This window comes from Lipotes vexillifer, unplaced genomic scaffold (assembly GCF_000442215.2).
Source record: "Lipotes vexillifer unplaced genomic scaffold, Lipotes_vexillifer_v1.1 scaffold278, whole genome shotgun sequence".
NCBI lineage: Eukaryota > Metazoa > Chordata > Mammalia > Artiodactyla > Lipotidae > Lipotes > Lipotes vexillifer.
The window spans coordinates 3,744,739-3,771,736 of NW_006769677.1; the positions used below are offsets into that span (position 1 = coordinate 3,744,739).

The window sequence follows — 26,998 nt, forward strand, 5'->3', positions numbered from 1 at the left end:
AAAAAAAAAAAAAAAAACAGGATATACCCTGAGAAGTCTTCTCCTACCCCTCCCTATCTACCACTTCTCCCTAGCCCATTACATGTAACTGTTTTTACAAATTTCTATTTATTCTTTCCGACTTCCTTTATGCAAACAGCTAATTCAAATATATATTCTTGTTTTCCTCCTCCTTTTACTCAAAATGTAACATACTGATATTTTTCACTTTGTTGTTTTGTTTTTCATTTTTTTTACCTTGGAGCTTTCTCCATATTAATACAATAAGATCTTCCTTTTTTTTTTTTGGACTGCATAGTATTCAGTTGTGTATATGCCATAGTTTATTCAACTAGTCCTCTGTTGCTGAGCCCTTGAATGTGTTCGATCTTTTGCTATTACAAACAATTTTGTAGTGAATAACCTTGTTCACGTGTTATTTCATATGTGTGTAGGTGTCTTGTTTAGATTCCTAGAAATGTGTTTGCTAGGTGAAAGGGCAGATGTATCAGTGATTTTGGTAAGTATTATTATAGTCCCTTCATATAAGGGTTGTACGTTTTGCATTTACACCAGCAGTGCCTGAAGATCCTTGGAGCACCTGATTCTCCACAGCTTGATGAGAGAGTGGTTGGACTTAGATCAGATTTTGCCTCTGATAAGAAATGCTGTCTCATTTCTGTTTTCATGAGTTAGGTTAAGGATTTCATGTTTATGTTACCTTATTTGTATTTCTTTTTTAATGTAATCTGTCCATTTTTCTATCAGATTGTTTCTCTGTTTCTGAAAACTATATTGGTCTATTTCTGGACTTTCTATTTTGTCCCATTGGTCTGTCCATTCATTTGCCACTTCTACACTGTTTTAACTCTTGAGGCTTTAAAAAATATGCTTTAATATCTATTTTAGAATCGTTTGCTCATCTTTTTCAGCGTTTTCTTGGTCATTATTGCTTATTCGTTTTTCAATAATTAGTGCAGTATATATATAATTAGTGAAAACCCGATGGTTGACTGTATGTAATGATTGACAAAGTAAACCAAAGCCAGTATCATCAGTAATGGAAAAAGCTACTTACTACGGCCTGGTTAAAACAATTATGAGTTAAAAATGTGTGTGGAAGAGCGAGGGGAGTTGTGTGGTAAAATCTACTTTTTATGTACTTGTTTTAGATTTATCAACAGCAAGTTATTAGTTTCCACTCTTAATTTCTGCAATATTTTTCACATGTTGAGAGCCCGGTGCAGATGAGTTTATTGCACATTATGATATTAGTACTTTATTATGAGTTGGTGTTATTTATTTCTTGAATGGAAACAATGGCATCAGCTTTTTTTTTTTAATAAGTGTCAGAATGCTAGAAAGTTATTAATTTCAACAGTGTATGGCTGAACTACTAGTATTGTGTCTGCTCTTAATACTAACTCAACTGGACTTCGCTGGTGGTCCAGTGGTTAAGACTCTGTGCTTCCAATGCAGGGGATGCGGGTTCTATCCCTGCTCAGAGAACTAAGATCCCACATGCCATGTGGCATGGCCAAAAATTTAAAACAAAACAAAACAACAACAACAACAACAACAAATCCACTGACTCAAATGATAGATTCTGGTTGCTGTCACAGTGGAATCAATGCTTTGTTTTTTGCTTCAGATTATTAAGAATTAGGAAATAAAAATGTTTTTTCTTTTTGTGTGTTTGTACTTTAAAGGTACAAAATTTCGGTCAAAAAACATGTTTTACACATAATATCAGATCACAGTTGTATCATTAGGGAATCCCTCCCCGACTTCCTTAGTATCTAAAGAAGATTCTCTCCCATTTATTCTCACAGCACACGTCACGATTTCCAGTCCTGCATCTGTTTTTCTTCCATGTTAGACTATCTTCCTCTAAGAGCTCATTGTAAAGAACATCTTGCACAGCGCTTGACACGCTGTATTTGTTAAGTGAAGCAGTTGATGCATTTTTAAGCTTTCTCTAATGTTTTCCTCAAAAGTGAAATCTAGGCACAAGTGACATTCACAATTGAATCTTTAATTTTTATGTCAGGCAATTGAAAGTGTATATGGTATCTGCATAATGAATATTCATTTTCAAAGAATCTTTTCTGAGTAACATTCCTGGTTATGGGTAACTTGGTGATTAAAAGCATAGTTTTTTGGAATCAAGACAGCGTGGGTTCAAATTTGTTAACTTATCTGAGTGCTAGTTATGTCATTTATAAAATAGATTTAATAATGGTGACTACCCCATAGGGTCATTGTGGAATAAGTGAGCTTTACACATAAAGCTCTGACACAATGCCTGGCACATAAGTGCTTGGTACGTGCTTGGTAAGATGCCGTTCTTTAGTGTTTACTGCTGGTATGGTATCATCATCCTCATGATGTTCTGAGCAGTACTACCATAATTCATATGTTGAATCAGGGACAAAACATTCCCAGGTAGGAAAAGTGTAAAATTACATAAAACGAATATCCTGCTGAGTTAGGATGCTAAAAATATACCATTGGTATGAGTTAATATTCTATTAAAGATATCCCCTCCGCCAAAAAAAAAAAACCCTTTTGGGAACAAAAAACCCACCTTGTTTAAGCATCATTAGCTTGTTCTAAGCAGATGTACTTCTTGAAGGTTGTAGGATATTTTGTAATCATCAAAGATTGATTATCCTTTTTGAGCTTCTCTGATATTATTAACACACATAAAAGAGGTTTTCATCTGCTTCACACTAGGAATTGTTACTAGAGTGGAAGTTGGCAAAAATCGCTTAAAGAGCCTGGTATCTGCATTGCAAAACTGTTGAAGAGATAGACCATGATCTGAAATGAGTACGTTGACAAAGTAACATAATCCTTCTGTCAGTCTCATGAGTTGTTTTTTGCCTTGTAATAGTTAATCTTTAAATATGCTTACTTTGAAATGCCAAGATTACTAACTGGAAAATACACGTATATTACTAACTGGAAAATACATGTGGTTTAACAAAGTTGCATTTCTTCATATAAATCTTTGCCTTTTCAGTTAGAAGCCTTAGGGACATTCTCTCATGTTTTCATGGAAAACCATAAAACTAAAATCTTTGTGCTTTTATTTGGCTCTATGCGTGATATGGTACCACTTAAAGCCTTCAGAGACTGAGAATCTGCCAGTACTCTGAATAATTTCGCTTAAATTGTAGCTGAATTGCATCCTCAGTTTCTTGTGTGCAGTTCTTTATGTTGTATATAGATTGTTGTGGTGCTTTTAAAAGTTAGTAGCACAACTTTTTTACACTTCTGCTTTTCTCTTTTTGTTCTTAATCATATTTTAAAAAAAATTTTTTAAAGTAAAACATACTGAGAGTCCCTTCCTTTCACCTCCTCCTTCCTGTTACCTATAGGTAACCACGGGTTACTGGTATGCGTACATTTGTAGAGCTTTTCTATATGTATGTGAACTGTCTGTGTGTATGTCTGTGTATGTGTATGCTGCATTCTCATACATGTAGTTTTATTTTTAATACTGTATTATCATGCAACTTGCTCTTCTAATTCAACACCATGTTATAGAAATCTCATGTCAGTACATAAGGCTTTACTTCTGTGGTGTTTCATAGTATGAATTTGCTATAATTTTATTTGATCATTTTCCTAATAATGGACATTTAGATTTTTAGTTTTATTATAAATATTGCTGCAGCAAACATTTATATACATATATCTTTGTACATTTTTTAGAATATTTGTGGAACGATTGTTAGAAGTGAAATTGTCAGGTCAAAGGGTTTGTGTTTTTAAATGGTGATATTAAAAATTGTCCCTTTAAAAATTATTTTTCCAATATATACCTCCATCCTGAATATGTGGGCATGTCCATCTTCCTCATATTTTTTCCATCCTTTCATGTCCTTCATTCATGTCATTCATTCGTTTGAATTTTGCCCAAACTAATATGCCAAAATAATGTATTAAAAGTGTTAATTTAGGGCTTCCCTGGTGGCGCAGTGGTTGAGAGTCTGCCTGCCGATGCAGGGGACGTGGGTTCGTTCCCCGGTCCGGGCAGATCCCACATGACGCAAAGCGGCTGGGCCCCTGAGCCATGGCCGCTGAGCCTGCGCGTCCGGAGCCTGTGCTCCGCAACGGGAGAGGCCACAGCAGTGAGAGGCCCGCGTACCGGGGAAAAAAAAAAAAAGTGTTAATTTACATTCTTTGATTTTTACTGAGGTTGATAATTAATAATATTTATTGTTTAGATTTCGTCTATAAATTGCTATTTAGTATCTTCTTTTGTCCATTTTCTACTTAATTATTTTACCATGTAGAATTCTTAATTTGTATGTGGTCAAGTATATTGCTATTTTCCTCTGTGACTTCTGAGTTCATGTTATGTTTGAGAGGCCCTCACTCCCTGATTATCAAACTGCACTCTTTTTCTCTAGTATTTCAGTAATTATTTTTAAATTCATTTATGGCTGCATTGGTTCTTCGCTGCTGCGCGCAGGCTTTCTCCAGTTGCGGCAAGTGGGGGCTACTCTTTGTAGTGGTGCGCGGGCTTCTCATTGCGGTGGCTTCTCTTTGTTGCAGAGCATGGGCTTCAGGCATGTGGGCTTCAGTAGTTGTGGCACACGGACTCAGTAGTTGTGGTGCACGGGCTTAGTTGCTCTGCGGCATGTGGGATCTTCCCGGACCAGGGCTTGAACCCACGTGCCCTGCATTGAGAGGTGGATTCTTAACCACTGCGCCACCAAGAAAGCCCCTATTTCAATACTTTTGCTTTTTATGGTTAAGTCTTAAAACATCCGAATTTGTTTTTGAGTGTAACATGAAATAGGAGTTTAACTTTTTTTTCCCCAACTGAGTAGACAGTTGTTCTAAAAATGTTTTTCATCAGTGATTTAAATTCCTATCTTTATCATATTGTAAATTTGTTCCATTGATCTGTTTGCTTATTCCTGTGCCAGAAATACACTTTTCTAAATACTGTATCTTTTTAGTATATGTTTTAATACTTGGTAAAGCAGTTTATCCTCTTCACTAATCTTTGAAAAATTTTCCTTGGTTAATCACACATTTTTACTTCCAGATGTGTTTAGAGTTTGTGTAATGGGATGTCACGCCCTTAGGCTATTTGTGAATGTAAAACTTTTAGGCTCAGGTACTCTGCACTTATACAGCAAGGCTTTGAACATATTTATTCTCTGACTTATTTTCCATGTCTCTTATCACTGGCTGTTACTGCCTCTTACCTTTTCTGTTTACCATTCCATTCTCTTTTAGCTGCTTACCAGTACATCCACTCGATTGGGTTCTTTGCTTCTGCTTTTCAGCTTTTGTGTGGAGCATCTAAGCTTCTCTACATCTCACTGGCCAATCAGCAAACAAACCATCATGGTACATCTGGTTATGATCTTAGGTTTCTTAATTCTCAGCCCTTTCATTATTGCTGACTACTTAGAGCACACTTCACAAATGGCAAACAAACCTTCTTTTAAAAAAAATCATGCTTTTGGAGCTATTTCATTGCTCAGATTTGCAGGAAGTCTGTTGTAATAACTGAGATATTATTGGATAGTCATTATGGTAGCGTGTTTCTGTCATGCACAATTTGAGATAACATACTTACTTTTTTTGCTACCCTTGCCCTAACTTTTCAGCTAAGTCCTTAAATATTGTATTAGGATATAACAGGCCAAAGTAATCAGACCAAGTTTGGAATTAACAGGTACGATTAACTACACAGTCTCTACTGTTGGATAACAGCTTCATGTAAATTTGTCTTTCCAAACCAGATAATTTTAAAAGATTTAAAAAATTTTATCTAATGATTATTTGGTTTGCACAGATGTTATCTAACTAGACAACTATGAAGCTCCTACTTGATTTTAAGTGCTTTCTTAAAGAAATTGTAATTAACTGTTTTTCCTAAATTCACCTAGTATAGTCCATTTAAAGCATATAGATTTTTCAATATTTTCCCAGTTTATCCAAATTTTATCCACTGAGTTGAGACAGTGGAAGACAAAACTACTGACTAATCCTCACAACTACAATGAGGTCATTTACCTCATTTATTATCTTCATTTTGCAGATGAGGAAACTGTAAAAGGTTAAAGAACTTGCTCGATGTCATATAGGCTGCTAAATGTGTTATGTATGTATTCATAATAAATGATGGAGCTGGATCCGACCTCGTAGAACATACCAAGAACCACGATGCTGTATTGCCTTTGTATATATTTGTTTGCAGTTTAATAGATTCAAATTCCATCTGACTCAGGAACGTCCCTTTTTGGACTTTGGGAGGAGGGTATATAACTGGCCAAGGGTGTCAGAAACTCATCGTCCAGTTTCCTTACTTTAGCCCTTGCAGACCTGTGTGAGATTATCTTGGGAGACCACAAGCTGTCCCGCCAGAATGTGGTACCTGAAAATAATATTCATCAGTACTGACGAGATCAGTTTCAGTTATTGTCAACAATCTGGGTTTCTAGCCACTGCCATGCCTGTCTCTGTTTGGTCTTGTCTTTGGCCTCATAACTACATTCTCCCTGTCTTAGTCTCTGAACTGGTCTTCTTTTTTCCGTAATCTGCTCTTACATTTCTTTTTCCTGTCCATCTGGCCAAGCTGTTTTTGAGGATATGCTGTCTTCATACTTGGCAGCCTGTGTGAGCTCAGGTCCAGCTTTGTTGGAGAGGAACGGCCCTGCTCCATTATGGTCCTTTCTTGGAGGACTGTCTTAAACACCCCTGGACTGACAGTGCAGCAGAAAACATAGCTATTTATTCCTGAAAATAACTGCTTAAGCAAATAAAATGTGGGTCTTGTTAATTTTGGCTCTGGACAACCACAAACTGGAAAACATGGAATAAAGTAGAATTTTAACCATTTCTGTCCACTCCCATTAAATTACTTTAGCCCAGGCAGTCATTGTTTCGGGCCTGTGTCCTTAGAGATTGTCCTGCCTTCTCTTGGCCCCTCTTTTCAGTTTATCCCCTGAGATCACCAAAGTATAATTGAAGTAAAAGCCTAGCAAGAACAGAAGCAAATGAGATGAGGTTGAAGGGTTCGGGGAACAGAGGAGAAATGTGAAAAAAGTGGTGTATTCCTATTGGTCATTCTCCTGTAATAATAGATGGATTTTTAGTGAAAGGAGGAATAATAGTAGAAAAAATTTTATATAATATGATAACAAAAAAATGTTTCTAATATCATTTCTAAGAGTGCTTTGTGAAAGTAACATTCATAGATTTCATGAAGCTAAGTTAGTCTGTCTTATAAATATATTTGTTTGAAATTTTGTGTCAGGCAAAAAGCATATGTATGTTCTACTAATAGCACTGTTTTTAGTGAAAGATAATAAATCTAGCCCTCAAATAAAGGCACATTTTCCAGTAATTTGTTCACTCATCCCAGATCTAAACAGAATTTTAAATTTAAAAGATGAAGTTGGCTTTTCCATTTTTTTTTTCATGGATAGCTTCTGATTATTACAGGCAAAAATGGGGTTCTCAAATGGATAAGTGCTAGGTTTTACAACTGATGTATTTGAAGGATATATTCTTTTGTAAAATAGAAATTATCTTAACATATTTAAAAATAAACAGAAGGCTGCTAGTGAGACAAAGATTTTATTGGGTAGAATATTTTGTGTCTTTTTATAATTATCTGTACCACCAATTATCTGAATAAATAAATATTCAGGTTTTTTGACATAATATTTGCCACCAGTCAGTTTTCATGCTTTTATTTTTTTATTCACTATATTTGTAGGTGAATCCCTCAGTGGTTTAATGAAAACACATTTTCTAACAAGCTCACTTATTTTAGTCCAGAGCAAATTAGGAGGTAGGCATGCCCTAAGCAGCACACTGACAGTAAGAAGTAACCGTCGACAACCTGATGAGACAGGAGGAAACCGAAACCCTTCAGATTCAACAAGCAGAGCAGTCAGATTTATTTGGAGAAGTGCATCTTAAACCTTGGGTTATGTACACCTTTGAGATATCTGATGGACGCTGTGGGCTTTCTTCCCAGAAAGATGCATAAACATGTATCTGGTTACATTCAGTGTCAGGGGATTCTTGGGTTCCCTGAATCCCATCCTTGGGCCCCACGCTAAGAATCCATGATTTAGTAAATGAGCAAATAGCTTTACATACCTCTGTAGCCTTTAAGAGCATCACTGTATGATGGTTTATGGATAATTGACAATACTAAGTTTACAGAAATGTTAAAATTTGTGCCACACTCTTAATAAATATACAATATTTCTTCTTTGAATTAAAAAATATACATTCTCCACTTAATGTTTATCCCATTATCTGGAAAACTCAGTCTTCATTCCTTAGGGGTACTGGTTAGTGAGGTGGTATTCTGTATTTGCATAAAATAAGCTACATTTTACCATTTTAGTAATTGATGTCCCAGAGCCTTTTGGTGTTAGTGAGATTATGAGCATCTCTTCCCAAGCCAGTGTTCAGAGCTGTCAAGTTGGTACCTTGTGATCGCCATGGTGGGAATGTTTACAGTGCTGAAATACGTACTGCCAGTCAAGGCTTGCTCTGCCTCTATCCCCCACTCTGGTTTTTAAACATTTACTACATTCAGTTGATTTCAGTTACTCATTCAGCAAACATTTTTTGAGGGCCTTTTGTGTTCCAAATACTGTTCTAGGTACCAAGGTTACAGCAGGGAATAAAAAGCATTTACTTAAGTGAATATAGTTTTCTAAATCTTAAATTCCCAAATAAAGACAGGGAAGTATTGGGAGTTCCTTAATCAGATCATGGAGGGAAATGTGGAGTCAAGCAAAAGTAAATGGATGTCCTTGCTGTAGATCTTCAGAATCTTTTAATGTGCTGTTGTTCATTGTTATGCTCTAGGAAGAAAATATAGTATGTACTATTTTCAATACTTACTTAACCAAGGAACTCTATTTTTTTTCCCCCAGAACATATCTAACATCTTTTAGAAATATGTTCTGCTGCTCCATGGCAGACACATCCCAGATGTTAGGAATTGATGTATGAAGGGCCTTTACCCAAGGGTTGTAGATCAGAGTGTGGCCGGGATTTCTGAAGACAGACCTTCTCACCGTCTGGTTTATGGGTGGTCCATTTGTAGGTTGTAGATTGAATTATTTTACTGATGGTGTCCTGAACCATTCTATTGTGTTTTCATTTCCAGTATTTAAATGAAAAAGCATCTTATATAATGAGAAAGCACTGTTCCACTTATATTGTTATTAATTTTAGAAAAATGCTTTCCCTTCTACTCTGCAGTTTCTGATTTGGGGACACCTAACGGTATGTGTATGTGAAGTTCTGCCCCCACCTACTCCCTGCTGCTAGATTTCTCCTCAGCACTGGGTATCGCTTGCTCCAGATCCTCTTCCTATGTGGGGGTCTCTGAAACCCCATTCATCTACCACTTCACTCTCACTAGGCTGTAGTGTTTCTCAGAAGTGTGGTTGATGGACAGTTGCACCACAGTCACCTGTGTGGTTATTAAAATCATAGGTTCCTGGGTCTTACCTCAGAACCTGTTGATTCAGAATGTTATATATGGAGCCCAGGAATCTGTGATTTCAAGTACATCTGCAAGTGATTGTTATTGAATTAATTTCCATGTTGAATTGGAAATCCATTTTTGGCCAGTGTATACAGTATTTCTCAGTTGTAGGTGCTCTTGGCATTTTGGCCAGGACTGTGTCACTGTGTGGCACATTGCAGGCACAGCAGGACATTTAAAATCCTTGGCGCCTACCTATCAAATGCCATTGTCATCCCCAGGTACTGGTATGACCCAGAATGCCTTCACACATTTCCAAAGACTTCTTTTTCTACCATATGGAGGTAGTATCCTCCTTAATTGAGAATCACTGCTATATACTACTTTTATTACTCTAGAAGTTACTCTTAATAATTTTATACATATATCTAACCTAAGACCCCAAATTACTAACTCTGCACTTCCCAAGCAATACAAACGAGGCCCTTAGAACATTTTAACATCAATCACACCTCATTTACATGCTGTTTTGTTCAATATTTGAATTCGAGCTTTTTAAAAATTACATAAATTAGACATTATTATTATTATTGCCCTGTATAGTCATCAGTATTTGTTTATATTGACCCAAGATTGCCATTTTATTTGATTTTTACTCCTTGCATTTTAGACTTCTGAGTTTTTTTTTTTTAATCTTGAAATATACTTTAGAAGAATGTATTGCATGCTTTTTGGTGGTAAGCTTGGTGTTTGTTTGGCAAATAACATCTTTTTGGGAATGATGTTTTTACCTGGGAATATAATTCTAGATTGACTTAATTTCTCTTAGCACAGTATTCTGATTTGTATTGTTTCTCTGAGAAGTCTAATTTATTGTTCCTTTGTAGATAATCTGACTCCTTTTCTCTGACTGGTTTTAAACATCACCTCTTTATCTTTGGTGTTTTGCAGCTTCATATGATGTGTCTGGATGTAGATTTCTTTTTTATTTATCCTCCTTATGACTTGTGTCTCCGGAATCTGAGGTCTTATGCCTTCTATTTATTCTGGAAAATTTTCAGCCGCTGTCTCTTGAAATATCACTTCTCTCCATTTTGTTCTGTTCTTTTTTTCTGAAACTTTAATTAAATGTATGTTCATCTCTCTTTCACGCCATGTCTTTATGAGATAAGATGATTTAAAAATGTCTCTTAATCTCTCACATCTTCTGTCTTTGTCTCTTTTTGCTGTTTCAGATCTGTCATTTGGTTTACTAATTCTGTCTTTGTGTCTGCTCCAATTAGGTTTTTAATCTCAAGAATTATATTTTTTACTTCCAGAAATTCTGTTAGGTTCTTTTTTTCCTATCTTTCAAGTCATTTTTGTTAGCCTCTTGTTTCTGGTCCATGTATTTAATACTTTCCTTTAGTCCTGTAAACTTTTAAAGCATACTTAACTGTAATTTTATATTATGTATCTGTTAATTCCAAAATTTGAACTTCCTGCAAATTTAATTTGTTGTTTATAACTTTTGCTGCTCTTGTAGTTTGTTTCCTTGTGGTTTGATAATTTTGTTTTAATTTCATATTTGGCTAAAGTAATTTAGGAATTTCCTGGGGCATGGATGGAAGGTGCATTTCTCTACAGAAAATTTGCTTCTCTTTCTGTCAGGTGCCTTTCATTACCACCAACCCAGAAATAGCTTATATTCATTTCTTGGCTTGAGCTTCCTGGTCCTTGCAAGAAGTGTAAATTTATACTCAACTGAGAATAGGCTGTAATTATGAATTTGAATTTTCAGGGACCCCCCCCCTCATTCTAATGATTCAAGCAGTTGTTTTTTTATTCAATCATTTTGTCAATGGACAGACACCCCCTTCCTCCCCTCCGTTCACTGAGAGGTGTGGCCTTTCAGGGGCATTGTTGGTTTTATGCAGTGGTCTCAATTCCAACTTTCACTACATCCAATAAAAATCAAAATTTAAGTCTCTCGATTCTAAGTTTAAGCTAAGGTCATGGCTTTAGCTCTTGCTTACCACTCCGATTTCCTTCATTAAATGCATTCAACAGGCACTTTTTGAGCGAATGACTGTTTTCTCTTTGTTTTTGCTTCCTATGGATTTCTTTCCTTGTGTGTCCAGCAGTGCATTTAAAAGAGTACTTGTTCTATCTTATCTGCCATATCTAGGTATTTGTAATGGGAAGGGTTTTCATATCTAGTCTTACATATTTCCAAAAACAAAACCTCAGGTGATTTTTATACATACTGGAGTTTGAGCACCTTTGGGTTAGAGATGCTGCTTCTGTCACTTTTGTAGTGGGAAGTGGGAATGTGGCTACATGGTCCCTTATGTTTTCCCAAGCTTAATACCACTATTAAGTTTTATCCACATTATTAGTTCATTTGACATTTGTGGTCTGCCAATTACCATTGAAAAGTGTTTCCTCTCCCGTTGCGGAGCACAGGCTCCGGACGCGCAGGCTCAGCGGCCACGGCTCACGGGCCCAGCCGCTCCTCGGCATGTGGGATCTTCCCGGACCGGGGCACGAACCTGTGTCCCCTGCATCGGCAGGCGGACTCTCAACCACTGCGCCACCAGGGAAGCCCTTAAAAGTGTTACTGATATGGAACAAGTCCAACCTGAATTCCAAACAACTTAAAAAATAAACTTTGAAATATAACTTGTTGCTGTTTGTCTTTTATCAGTCATAGATTATTTTCCATGTCTATATACAATCATTAGCTGTTAAGTGCATCTTTTTAAAAAGTTAGTATGGGGCTTCCCACGGCTGGGACCGTGAGCCGTGGCCGCTGAGCCTGCGCGTCCGAAGCCGTAACGGGAGAGGCCACAGCAAGTGAGAGGCCCACGTACCGCAAAAAAAAAAAAAAAAAAAGTTAGTATGGTAGTCTCAATCTGTTTTTTTCTTTTTTGAAATTAGCATCATATAGTCCTAGAAATTTAGATCTTTAATCATCTAGTTTTAAGAAACAAAGAGCCATTCAAGTTAATTCAAGAAAAGAGAGGCTATTGTGAAGATACATGTGATAGGGAACTGGAAAGCTGTCAGGAACTCAAGGCAGCTTTGGAGATATGTTTCTTTCTCATGGTCTCTTATTTTTTTCTGTGCATTTGTTCTGTTCTCTGCTCTTTATTGTCTGTCTCCTCACTGTATCTTTCCTGTTTCTTCAAATCTTTATTTACCCAAGGTCCTACTTGCTAAGACAGTGGCACAACTTTATGGCATCATTTACACACTGGGTTATACTGCATGGTGGTTCAAACTTCTTGGAGCTGTGATGTCTAATACAGTTGTCACTGGCCACACACTGCTTTTAAAATCAAAATGTGTAGGATCTATGTGCTGAAAATACATAATGTGTAGGATCTATATGCTGATAATGTTTTTATAAAACACTCATGAAAGATATCAGAGAAAACCTAAATAGAGAGTAGTGTTCATGGATTGAAAGATTCTGAATAGTAAAGGTGTCAGCTCTCCACAAATTGATCTATAATTACAATCAGAATCTCAGCAGGGTTTTTAAAAATTAAATATAGACAAGGCGATTCTAAAATTTCTATGAAAAGGCAGAGGACCTAGAATAGCTAAAGGAACTTCAAAAAAGAAAAATAAAGTTGGAGGAATCACAATATCTCATTTTTAAGACTTAACTGTAAAGCTCTAGTAATCAGGATTGTGTGTGGTATGGGTAGAGAATAGACACAAGATCAATGGATCAATATAGAATCCAGAAATAGACCCACACAAATATGGCCAATTGATTTTAACAAAGATGAAAGGCAATTCAATGGAAGAAAGATAGTCTTTTCAACAAAGAGTATTGGAAGAGTTGGACATATACATGCAAAAAACAAAAAAAGGAAGGAACATTGACCTAAACATCACAAAACAAAATTAACTTAAACAAAAATTAACTCAAAATATATCATAAATCTAAACGTAAAACTTCTTCTTTTAGAAGAAAGCATAGGAAAAAATCGTTATGACTTGAGGTTAAGTAAGGGCTTGGACATGATACCAAAAGCATAATTCATAAAAGAAGACAGTTGATAAATTGGACTTCATCAAAGGTAAAAACTTTTTTTGCTTAGGGTGTTAGTTTGCTAGGTCTGCCATAGCAAAATACCACAGACTGGGTGGCGTAAACAATTGAAATTTTATTTTCTCACAGTTCTGGAGACTGGAAGTCCAAGATTAAGGTGTTGTTAGGGTTGGTGTCTCCTGAGGCCTCTCCTTGGGTTGTAGGTGGCTGCCTTCTTGCTGTGTTCTCACATGGCCTTTTCTCTGTGCACACACAACTCTGGTCCCTTCCTCTTATAAGAACACTGGTCCTATTGGATTAGGGCCCATCCGTATGGCTTCATTTAACCTTAATTACCTCTTTAAAGGCCGTGTCTCCAAATACAGTTACATTCTAAGGTACTGGGGCTTAGGACTTCAATGTCCGGATTTGGGGGGCACACAGTTCAGTCCATAATGCTCTGCAAAAGACACTGTTAAGAGAATGAAAAGACAAGATATAGACTGGGAAAAAATATTTGCAAATCATATGCCTGAAAAAGAACTTGTATCTAGAATATATAAAGAACTCTCAAAACTCAACAATAAGAAAATAAACATCCCAATTAAAACAAAAGGTAGAAGACACTTCACCAAAGGATGGCAAATAAGCACATGAATAGATGTTCAATGTCATTAGCCATTAGGGAAATGCAGACTAAAACCACCATGAGATACCATCACCTACCTGTTAGAAATGGCTAAAAAGTACAATCCCAACTTCTAGCAAGGAAGTTCTGGAAGAACTGGAGCTCTCATACATGGCTGCTGGAAATGAACAATGGTACAACCACTCTAGAAAGAACTTGACAGTTTCTTTAAAGATTATACATATACCCACTATATGGCCCAGTCCCTCTCCAAGGTATTTTTATAATCTGTACACAGATGTTTATAGCAGCTCAATTCACATTTACCTAAAACTGAAAACAGCCAATATGTCCTTCCAATGGTAGTGAATAAACTGTGGTAAATCCATACAATGGAGTACTGCTTAACAATAAAAAGGAATAAATTAATGATACATGCAGCAACCTGGTGAAAGAAAATAGTCTCAAAAAGTTATATGATGATTTAATTTACATGAAATTCTTGAAAAGACAAAACTGTAGCGGCAAAGAACAAATCAGTAGTTTCCAGAGTTTGGACTGAAGGGAGAATGTAACTTTCAAGGGAGGTTTTGCAGTGCTGGAACTTTTCTGTTTCCAGATGGTTGTTAACTCATTTTATGCAAATCTGTGCATGTGTTAAAACTACTAGAACTATATTTTTAAGAGTTGATTGTTTTCCAGTTAAAGCTAAACGAGTCTTGGGGATGTAATGTACAGCATGGTGACTATAGTTAACAATACTGTATTATATATTTGAAAGATGCTAAGAGAATAGATCTTAAAAGTTCTCATCATAAGAAAAAATTTGTAGCTATGTGTGGTGATGAATGTTAACTAAACTTATTGTGGTAATCATTTAGTAATATACACATATATCAAATCATTATGTTGTACACCTAAAAGTAATACAATGTTATATGTCAATTATATCTCAAATTTTAAAATATTTAAATATCTCAAAAAATTTTAAAGCCTTTCAATTTAAATATTGCATATTTAAACAAATAATTGCATATTTAAACAAATAATTAAATACAGCTCAGTTCTTCAGTTTTATTAGCCACATTTCAGTTGATCAGTAGCTCCATGTGGCATGGGATTACAGTAGTGGACAGCGCAGGTATAGAACATTTCCATTAATGCAGAAGGTTCTGCTATTTTAGAGTGAGGGTCAGCCAGTTTTTTCTGTAAAGGGCCAGATAGTAAATACTTCAGGTTTTGTGGGCCACATGGTCTCTATCTCAGCTGCTCAACTCTACTGTTGTATTGTGAAAGCAGCCATAGACAATACTTAACCGGATGAATATGGCTGTGTTTTGGTAAAGCTTCATTTACAAAAACAGGCATGTTTGCTGACCCCTATTTTCAAGAATCTGATTGGCCTATTTCGTTTTTCATGTCAGCTCACGGTTTATTGGTAGAGTGACCTTATAATTTACCATCCAAGTTAAATAAAATTTTAATTATAAATTTGAGAGTGAAAGTGGGCATTGTTAATAATTCTGCTAGGACAGTTGGCATAACCTGCAAATGTCCTGGGCAAACCAGGAATGTACATCACCCTGGCTATCAGTCTTCCTACGAAGTGGTTGCCTTTGTAGTAGGCTCATACCTAGTCCAAGAAACTGTGGAAAAGCAAACAAAACCATTTCTTCAGCAGGGGCTGTGGGTTAGCCATTTTTCTCTGAAATGAGTATTTATATGGGAGGCACCCTGAGGTTTGGCCCGCCCAGTACACTCAAAATAGCCTGTTTTCTGTCCCTGTGCCTTTGTTCATGGTTTTTTTTCTATGCCCTCTTTCCCATCCCTCTTCTGTGTTTGTTGTAATCCAGCCCATCTCTCACCCCTCTGCTTAGGTGGTATCTCCTTCATAAAGCCATCCCTGTAAACACCCCTTGCAGACTTAAAAGTCAGTACTTATATTTTATAAAATTCACATGGCACAGTGCCTTAGACCAGGTGCCCAGGCCTGGCTGAGCACCAGAAGCAGCACTTCAGCAGCTTTAAATACAGATTCCTGTGTCTCATCCTAAATCTGTTGGTTCAGAAATCAGTGGCAGTGTTTTTATTGTTTTGTTTTTAAACTCCTCATATGATTCTTGTATAACCAGCCAGCTGGTTCAGTATTTGGAATCTGTTAATTTAGAGTTAAATTATTTGATGTAAACATTGACTTTCAGAATTAGAAGGAACCTTCTTAGTAATAGTCTTTTTTCACTTTCTTATTTTTAAACTGGGGGGAGAAGACACAAGGAAATTACTTGCTCAGATCCCGTTGCTTGTTACTGGCAGAGCCAGCACTAAACTTTGCATTTTTTCACTCCCATTTCAGAACCTTTCTTCATATTCACGTTGGACAGCCCCTTCTGAATAGTAAGCTTTGAATACCAGAAGGTGCTTGGTCTATCGTAGATGATCAGATTTGTTATTGATAGTTATTTAATTCACTTTATATAACACATAGCACTTTTTTTTTTTTTTTTTTTTTTTGGCTGCTTAATGATCCATTCTTGATTATGTTGTTTACTCCCATTCCCACACTCAAGGAATACTTTTCTGATAATTGGAGATAACTCAGCAGTTTGCATGAAATCATCTCAGAAAAACCTTTTCCCAAATTAATGCTAATATGAATGGCTTCTAAAAGGCTGACTGAATCAAACTGAATTTTGGGACAGCTTTGAAATGTAAGAGTTTCCAAGAGCTCCTCTAAAACTGCGATCAGCTCTAGATCTGCAGGATTTTTCTCACCAGGTCTAACCTTTCCCATTTGAGAAAGGTTACTGAGGATCTGTGGGAGTGTGTGTGTGGGGGGGGGCGGGTGCCTAAACTTGAATGGGGATCAGGAAAATTTTTGTGGGAAGTGATAATAACCTAAGTTGAGCTTTAAAAGACGTCTAGAAGTTAGGTCAGGGGAGGGAGTTAGGGAAAGCGTTTGTCTAGGCATTAAGTGCCAAGGGGCAAAAAATGTGGATAGCATTGGAGATGGCCAGTTGTTTAGTTTGGTTAGAGCATAAAGTGCAAATTAAGGAATGACTGGAAATATAGACAGGAGCCAGGTAGTGAATGGTTTTACAGTTAAAATGTTGTATTTCACAATTGGCTATCCACAAGCAAAGGAGTGAAATTTGAGCCTTGCCTGATACCATATAAAAAGTCACTCAAAATGAATCAGAGACCTAAATGGAAGACCTAAACTATAAAACTCTTAGAAAAAAACATAGGAAAAAAAATCTTTGTGACCTTGGGTTCCAGGCAGTGGTTTTTCAGCTATAATACTCAAAGCACAAGTAACTAAAAATAGGTAAGTTGGACTTCATCAAAATTTAAAAGTTTTGTGCTTCAAAGAACACCATCAAGAAAACGAAGACAACTCAGAGTGGGATTAAATATTTACAAGTCATGTAATCAATAAGAGGCATATCAAGATTTATAAAGAACTCTTACAAGTCAACAATAAAATTGACAATTAAAAATGAGCAAAGAAGGGGCTTCCCTGGTGGCGCAGTGGTTGAGAGTCCGCCTGCCGATGCAGGGGACACCGGTTCGTGCCCCGGTCCGGGAGGATCCCACATGCCGCGGAGCGGCTGGGCCCGTGAGCCATGGCCGCGGAGCCTGCGCGTCCGGAGCCTGTGCTCCGCAATGGGAGAGGCCACAGCAGTGAGAGGCCCGCGTACCGCAAAAAAAAAAAAAATAAAATTAAATAAAAAATTAAAAAAAAAAAATGAGCAAAGAATTGGATGCACATTTTTCCAAAGAAATTCAAATGACTAACCAGCATATGAAAAGATGCTCCAGATTGTTAGCCATTAGTGAGTTTTAAGTCAAACCACAAAGAGATAGTACTTCACATTCACTAAGAAAGCAAAAGTTCAAAAGCCAGGTAATAATAAATATTGGCATGGATGTAGAGAAATTGGAATCCTCATACATTGCTGGCAATAATATAAAATGGTGCAGCCACTTTTGGAAGAAAGTTTGACAGTTCTTCAAAAAGCTAATCATACAGTTGCCGTGTGATTCAGCAATTCCACTATCAGGTCTGTATCCAACAGAATTGAAAACATAGGTCCACACAGTGTTCATAAAAGCATTGTTCATAATAGCCCAAAATGGAAACAACCCCAAATATCCCTCAACTGATAAAAGGATAAACAAATGTGGAATTGCCATGCAATGAAATATTGTTCAGCAACAAAAGGAATAAAGTACTGATATGTGCTGCAACATGGATGAACCTGAAAACCTTATGCTCAGTGAAAGAAGCTAGTCACAAGGGACCACATTTTGTATGATCATATTTATGTGAAATATCCAGAATAGTCAAATCAATAGAGACAGAAAGTAGACCAGTCCTAGTTGTCAGGCTCTGGGAGGGGGAGGAGTAGGGGAGCGACTGCTAATGGGTCTGGGGGTTTCTTTCTGGAGCGATGAAAATGTTTCAAATTTAGAGAGGAATAATGGTTACATAATTATGTGAATATACTAGAAACCGCTGCATTGTACACATTAAAAGGGTGAACTTTATGGTATGTGAATTATATCCCAATAAAGCTGTTATAAAAAGTGCTGTATCTAGTAAGTAATTTAAATTCTCTGATAGGGAATTTGAATTTGTGTCTTTAAAGCAATGGTGTGTACTCCTGAAGAGTTTTAAACTCAAGAACAACGTGATCTGAACATCACTTTCAGAGCACGTGAGAATGGTGGTCAAATCAATGATGTGGCAGAAGACTGGGTCTAGAAGCTGAGAAATACGTATCCTCAGTTTTCTGCCCTGGGCAGATCTGTACATTTTATGTTACTGATACTGATTTAGAAATTTTTAACTTTATACATGGTAATATAATATTTACCTTGCTCTCATTTTTTTTCCTAATCAGTTTCTCTAGGTGATTGAAAAAAGAATAGCAGGTACAGAGTATTAGAGTTAATATTAATTTCTAAATTTACCTGTGTGTAACCTTGGCTGCTGTGAGTTTAGAGACAGCAAAATATGACTTATTTTAGCCAGAGGACCAAGATTCTTGATGAACCATAATGCTTTAAACATCTTCCATTAATAAACGTAAGGATTTTGATGGGGAAAAAGCTGAGAAATTCAGGTTTAATGAGGGTTTTTTGTTATTCTTCTTCCCTTTTTGTGATTTATCTTGTCTGTCAAATAAGTTACATATTGGAAAATTCCAATATTTTAAAACTTTTTATCCTTTAGAAAATTCTAGACTGATTTAAATTTTGAAAAATTGTATTCATAAGTCAAGCCTATAGTAAATAATTGACTTTAGTAGACTAGTTATCACTAGTTTACTGTCATAGTTTTTCTGTTAAATATGTGCTGGTGTAACCATTAATAAATCTATTTTTAGAAGAGTACATTGTGTACTGCAGCCATTTTGGACACTGTGTAACTTGTGTTGTCAGTAGAGATCGTGCCCTCTTGTGGTAAGCTGGGAACAGAATTTCAGCTGTAAAAGTAATCACCCTAGCTTTCTTTGAGTTCATATTTTTTGCTAGTGCATACTCTGAGTTTATTTTCAATAAACAGAAAACAAAACTATAGCAAGATTTTTAAATGGAGAATTGAGAATTGGAGAGAGTAGTATGTTTTGTCTTATTTTATTTGGAGAAGTGCTAAAAAACATGTGGGTTAACGGACAGAGTATCAAGGAGGAGCCTAACAGGGAAAAGATATCTCAGTGTGGAAAGGCAACACGTTCTGAGAGTGTTTGAGAAGGTTTATGACTAACGTTGATGTGATATCCTGAATATTTTACAGGTACACTCTGCCCCATCCTCCTTAGAAAATGCTCCCAGAATGTCTATTCCGTGTGTGTGTGTGTGTGTGTGTGTGTATACCTTCTCATCCTAGGGAAGGGAATAAATATGTGGCACTAATTTGAACTGTCTCATATAATGGAAATTAAGTTTAGTTTGAAATAAATGTTGAAATCTGTTTTGAACTGCCTGTAATAAGTTGGCATCCTAAGTGTTTATTAGTCATGGGGATTTTTTTCCAAAAGGAATGAATTTTCCCTGAAAATTTTATTTTAATGTTTTCTTAATTTATATTTTTAATACCTTTGTTCTTCTTTGAGTTTAAAGGTTAAATTTTATATTTCAGCAGTGACTGTGTCCCATATATATCTTCTTAGAAATTGATTTTTTTTTGTTTTTTAATGCCCCAGTATTCTTAGAAGGATTCCGATGTTAATGCTGTTATCATCCCTTGTGGGTGATTCACTGATCTTTACCAATCCATTAATAAGAAGTGTTACAACTAAGTATTATTCTCATCACATGAATGAATTTTTCTGTGATCAGGGAATTGCATATCTTGGTCTTCATTGGTTGATATGAAAATCAGTTTATTAAGTTTCAGTTCATAGTTTAAAATATTATTTTGAAAATTCTGATTCAGTTATAAAACATTTTAAATTGACAAAAATAACTGCCATTTTTATACAAATTGAAAAGACAATTTCTGCTTATTTAAACCTAATTACAGCTGTAAACACCAGCAATCTAATATTATGGATTGATTTTTTTAATGATTTTTATTTTTAATATGTGGCTTGTAAAAATATATTTGGTTTGTATTAACTGCACTTATTGCATTGTACTATCAGGTGTGTTTAAACAGATGCAGGGAGGTTGTTTTTACAGTTAAAAAATGGTGCTTGCTTTTCATATTATGAAGTTTTTAAATTTACAAGTTTAAAGCTAGTTAATTCAAAATTTTAACAAACCTTTGAATGAATGGCAGTAGAATGTAATGCTTAAAAAGCTCAGACTCTAGCGTTAGACTGCCTGGGTTAGAATCCCAGCACCGTCACTTACTAGCTAGATGGCCTTGGCAAGTTCTTTAACTTCTTGGAGCTTCAGATTCCTCATCTGCAACACGGGAATAATATTAGTACCTACCTCATAAGATTGTTGTAAGGATTAAACGAATTAATATAAAAACACTTAGAGGGCTTCCCTGGTGGCACAGTGGTTGAGAGTCTGCCTGCCGATGCAGGGGACACAGGTTCGTGCCCCGGTCCGGGAAGATCTCACATGCCGAGGAGCGGCTGGGCCCGTGAGCCGTGGCCGCTGAGCCTGCGCGTCCGGAGCCTGTGCTCCGCAACGGGAGAGGCCACAACAGTGCGAGGCCCGCACGTACCGCAAAAAAAAAACCCAAAAGACTTAGAATAGTGCCTGATATGTACTAAGGTCTGTGCTTCTATTAACAATATTATTATCATCATTATTAAATTTATACATAGATTAATGTTGAAATTCATTGTGAAGAATATACTGTTTATTTTGTAAATATAAATCACTTTTGCAATTCTTGCTTTAAAAAACTTTTCTGAATAATTGAAAATAAATAAAAGCTAAAATGACATTTTATGAAGTTTTTATGAAAGCTTTTTTCACAATTATCTTTTCTTCTCTTTTAGGCACGGAATGTTAACACCGGTGAATTGGCAGCAATTAAAGTAATAAAATTGGAACCAGGTAAATTCATTGAAATTTGGTGTTTCTTATTGCTCTCAGCCACTGGATAGCTTTCAGGCTTGTTTTAATGATGTTTGGTCAACCTTCTCTTGTTCCCAACATCTGGCAAATAGGACTAATGTCTACTCTTTCCTTCACCTCTTTGAGACCTGTAGACATGTTGCCCAGTTCTTCCCTGAAAAATAACTAATAATTGCGGGAGGGAGGGGAGCTCCTGAGGAGACTTTGTTCCTTCTGGACGCAGTTGAGCTCCCTTGTCACACGTCGTTAGTGGTGTATTTCCAGGTTAACACCGTCCAGTGATGAGGGGCAGTGTGACGCAGTGGAAAGAATGGGACTGAAATTTGCTGGTTGTAGTCCAGCTCTTCGTGTCCCACTGTCTTGCTCTGTGAACTTGGGCAGGTAACTTAAGCTCTGAGTCTCGGTTTCCTCAATAAACCTAGCTCTCACATTTTACAGGTCGTAAGTGTACTAGTGTCTAGACTGAGTTCCATGGCGATGATAGTGCCTTTCTGAGGGTGCCTTTCAGTATGGGCACAAATACATCCAGTAATTTTTTTTTTTTTTTAAGTGTAGGCAACTTTTTCTATGAAAGTCGAGATAGTAAAATATTTTAGGCTTTTTGGACCACAAGTAGTCTCTGTATACAGTTCTCTCTCTCTTCCTCCCTCTCTCTCTCCTTTCATCCTCCTAAAATATAAAAACCATTCTTTTCTGAAAAACCATTCTTAGCAAACCAGGCCACCTGCACCTGTAGTTTGCCCACCCCTGATTTAGATCATCAGTAGACTTTTTAGAAGTGCTATTAAGATGAAGTTTGAAGGATGTGTTGACTGACTGTGATCAAACCACACTCAAATATAATGATATATTTATTTAAAAATTAAAAATATATTTAAAATACTTTTTAAGTTACAGGTATTTACAGATTTTTTATATTCTAATTATATTCTAGCATCACATGGCAAAGCTTTTTCTGTTCTCTGAATCTCCTGTTGTTTAGTGGAAATTTGAAATTGACAAAATCTGAGGTTAAGAAAGAAATTAACAGTTTGACATTTGAAGCAGGGCCTCCATTTTTAATCATTAAGAAGTGGCTATGTTATTAATGAAGTAGTCTCTAACTGGTAGCACTATGTACATACATCATTCCCTCAAATCAGCTTAGTGCCTCCTCTTTCAGGAAGCCTTCTTCCCCTGACCCCTGCCCTGACTAAGGTGACTCCTGCAAGAATAGCTCTGGAATAGCACTTACCACAGCTGTGCTTCCAGAGTTGCCTTTCTTTGTTCCTAAGTTTTAATCGAATTTATGTCCACAGCACTCAACTTAGCGTCAGTGCATAGTACACATTCAGGACATCTTAAAATTTCCTTTAAAAAATTAGGAACTTAAAATCTTATTGTTCATCAAGTCATTTGTTTACTGATTAGTGAATTTTTTATGTTATGTTCATCTTGAACACTGCCTTGTATATATAGATCATTGTAATAAAAGAAAACACAATTAAATAAAAAGAAAAAAGCTTATTCCTATTCTGCCACTCAGAGATAACAAGAGTTACTACCATATATATTATTAGATATACACTTAAATTTAGTTTACATTGGATTCCCTACTTGTGTGTTCATAGAAGTCACCTGAATTTTTTTTTTTTTGGCTGCGTGTGTGGCTTGCAGTATCTTAGTTCCCCGACCAGGGATTGAACCCGGGCCTCCTGCAGTGGAACCCACAGTCCTAAGCATTGGACCGCCAAGGAATTCCCCCTGAATTTTTCCGTTTAATTTCTTTGTTTTAATTTGTTTATATCCTGTGAGAAATGTTTAACTTGTTGGTGAGCTTGAAGTATATGGCACAGTGGTTAAGTGCATAGACTCCAAAGCCAGATTACTTTGATTCTAGTCTGGCTTGATCACATTGCTTAAGCTTTTCGGATGGACCTCTGTTTCCTCATCCCTAAAATGGGGATAATAATAGTAACTTCCTCTTAAGGTTGTTGTAAGGATTAAATAAGCTAATATATCTAAAGCACTTTAAAAGTTTCTTTAAAAGTTTCTTAATTTGCCATAATGATGTAGCATTTCCACTCTTGTGTATCTACCCACACAACTTTCACACACAAACGTTCACAGCAGTGTTATTCATAATAGACAGAAGCTGGAAATAACCTAACTGCCCATCAACTGGTAAATGAATAGACAAAATGTGTCCATACAATGGAATACTATTCAGCAATAAAAAGAAACAAACTGCTGATACATGCTGTGACATAAATGAACCTTAAAAACATGTAAAGTGAAAGAAGCCAGACAAAAGAGACTACATATTATATGATTCCATTTATGTGAAATATTTAGAAAAGGCAAATCTACAGAGTCAGAAAGTGGATTCGTGGGCTGGTGTATGTGGTGGGAGGATTAATAGTTAATGGGCATGAGGGATCTTATTGGGTAATGGAAATATTCTAAAACTGATTTATAGTGAACTTACTTGGTGAATTTACTAAAAAAAAATAATTGAATTATGCACTTGATACGGATGAATTACATGATTTTAAAATATGCCTTAATACAGTTATAAAAAATAACCACAATACCATTGTAGTCTCTTACAATATTAATAATAGCTTCTTTGCGGTACGCGGGCCTCTCACTGTTGTGCCCTCTCCCGTTGCGGAGCACAGGCTCCGGACGCGCAGGCTCAGCGGCCATGGCTCACGGGCGCAGCCGCTCCGCGGCATGTGGGATCTTCCCGGACCGGGGCACGAACCCGTGTCCCCTGCATCGGCAGGCGGACTCTCAACCGCTGCGCCACGAGGGAAGCCCTAATAATAGCTTCTTAATAACAAGTTTCACACATTGTAATTAGTTGATGTGTCTCAAATTTCTTTTATATCCATAGGTTGTGCCTTCATCTCTGTTTGTCTTTTTCTTCTTTTGTTTGTTTGTTTGAAGAAACTTGGTTATTTGTCCTGTAGGATTTTCCCTCAATCCGGGTTTTGCCAGCTGCCCCCCTGTAGGATCATTTAGTGTGTTCTTCTGTGAATTAGTGGTTAGTTCTAGAAGACTGGTAAGATTCAGGATTGATTTGGCATGTGGTGGAAGAGGACAGCTTTGTTGGTGGTATTATGTTCTCATTTTTCTAAATTACAATTCTGATATCCAGTCTTTGACATTTTGAAAAACAGAAACTAAATCTGAAATAGTCAAGTGTAGTGGGAATGATTTTAAGAATTTGCATCCAAAGTTGTTTGTTTTTTTTTCCCCCTCTTTTTCTTTATAACTGATATCCAGTTTGAACCTGAAGCTAGATGAAAACCTCTTTGGACATTTGGACAAAATTGTTTACTTAAGTGTGAATTTGGTCTAAGTATCTCACCGGGGCTTCTAATCTTATTCCTGTGGCTTTAATTTAGATTTGATTTTCTCAGTTGTTCTTTGATTAAGCATCAGTCTATAACATTTTTTAACTTAAATTGCAGAGACAATGTTTGATCATTGTAATAAGAGTTAAAAAAAATACAATTAAACAAGAAGAAGAAGCTAAACATCATTCATCACTCTGCCACCTATATAAACACCTGACTTTTAGTGATTTTCTCCAGATTTTTTTGTGTATTTATGTACAGGCATACCTAGTTTTATTGGGCTTCACTTTACTGTGCTTCACAAATACTGTGTTTTTTTACAAATTGAAGGTTTGTGGTGATCCTGCATTGAGCAAGTCTGTTGGCACCATTTTTCCAGTAGCTTTTGCTCACTTTGTGTCACTGTGTCACATTTTGGCAGTTCTCATAATTCAAACATTTTCATTATTAGTATAACTTGTTATGGTCATCTGTGATCAGTGATGTTAATGGCAAAAAGATTACGACTTGCCGAAGGCTCCGATGATGGTTAGCATTTTTTAGCAATAAAGTATTTTTAAATTAAGGTATGTACGAGGGAAGCCCTAATAATAGCTTCTTAATAACAAGTTTCACACATTGTAATTAGTTGATGTGTCTCAAATTTCTTTTATATCCATAGGTTGTGCCTTCATCTCTGTTTGTCTTTTTCTTCTTTTGTTTGTTTGTTTGAAGAAACTTGGTTATTTGTCCTGTAGGATTTTCCCTCAATCCGGGTTTTGCCAGCTGCCCCCCTGTAGGATCATTTAGTGTGTTCTTCTGTGAATTAGTGGTTAGTTCTAGAAGACTGGTAAGATTCAGGATTGATTTGGCATGTGGTGGAAGAGGACAGCTTTGTTGGTGGTATTATGTTCTCATTTTTCTAAATTACAATTCTGATATCCAGTCTTTGACATTTTGAAAAACAGAAACTAAATCTGAAATAGTCAAGTGTAGTGGGAATGATTTTAAGAATTTGCATCCAAAGTTGTTTGTTTTTTTTTCCCCCTCTTTTTCTTTATAACTGATATCCAGTTTGAACCTGAAGCTAGATGAAAACCTCTTTGGACATTTGGACAAAATTGTTTACTTAAGTGTGAATTTGGTCTAAGTATCTCACCGGGGCTTCTAATCTTATTCCTGTGGCTTTAATTTAGATTTGATTTTCTCAGTTGTTCTTTGATTAAGCATCAGTCTATAACATTTTTTAACTTAAATTGCAGAGACAATGTTTGATCATTGTAATAAGAGTTAAAAAAAATACAATTAAACAAGAAGAAGAAGCTAAACATCATTCATCACTCTGCCACCTATATAAACACCTGACTTTTAGTGATTTTCTCCAGATTTTTTTGTGTATTTATGTACAGGCATACCTAGTTTTATTGGGCTTCACTTTACTGTGCTTCACAAATACTGTGTTTTTTTACAAATTGAAGGTTTGTGGTGATCCTGCATTGAGCAAGTCTGTTGGCACCATTTTTCCAGTAGCTTTTGCTCACTTTGTGTCACTGTGTCACATTTTGGCAGTTCTCATAATTCAAACATTTTCATTATTAGTATAACTTGTTATGGTCATCTGTGATCAGTGATGTTAATGGCAAAAAGATTACGACTTGCCGAAGGCTCCGATGATGGTTAGCATTTTTTAGCAATAAAGTATTTTTAAATTAAGGTATGTACTTTTTTTTTAGATATAATGCTGTTGCTTAATAGACTACAGTTAGTGTAAACATAACTTTCATATGTACTAGGAAACCAAGAAATTAGTGTGACTTGCTTTATTGCAGTCTTCTGGGACTAAACCCACAACATCTCTGAGGTATGCCTGTACAAACACCTAACATATATACTGCACACACAGAGACACACACACTTACCTACGCAGACCACAAAGGGCTGGGCAGAGTTCAGAGATGGATAAGAATGTACTGAGATCAGCTTGATTTGCATGCTTACTGCTGAAC

General features: G+C 36.3%; 1 protein-coding gene across 2 annotated transcripts in view; it reads left to right on the forward strand.

Moving 5' to 3' along the window:
* MAP4K3 (mitogen-activated protein kinase kinase kinase kinase 3) overlaps positions 1 to 26,998 on the forward strand; it is a 207,434-nt gene that overhangs the window by 43,108 nt on the left and 137,328 nt on the right. For both annotated transcript variants that reach the window (XM_007445764.1, XM_007445765.1), the window contains exon 2: positions 21,591 to 21,648. In XM_007445764.1, the coding sequence (XP_007445826.1) occupies positions 21,591 to 21,648 (58 nt within the window). The remainder of the gene's footprint in view (positions 1 to 21,590; positions 21,649 to 26,998) is intronic.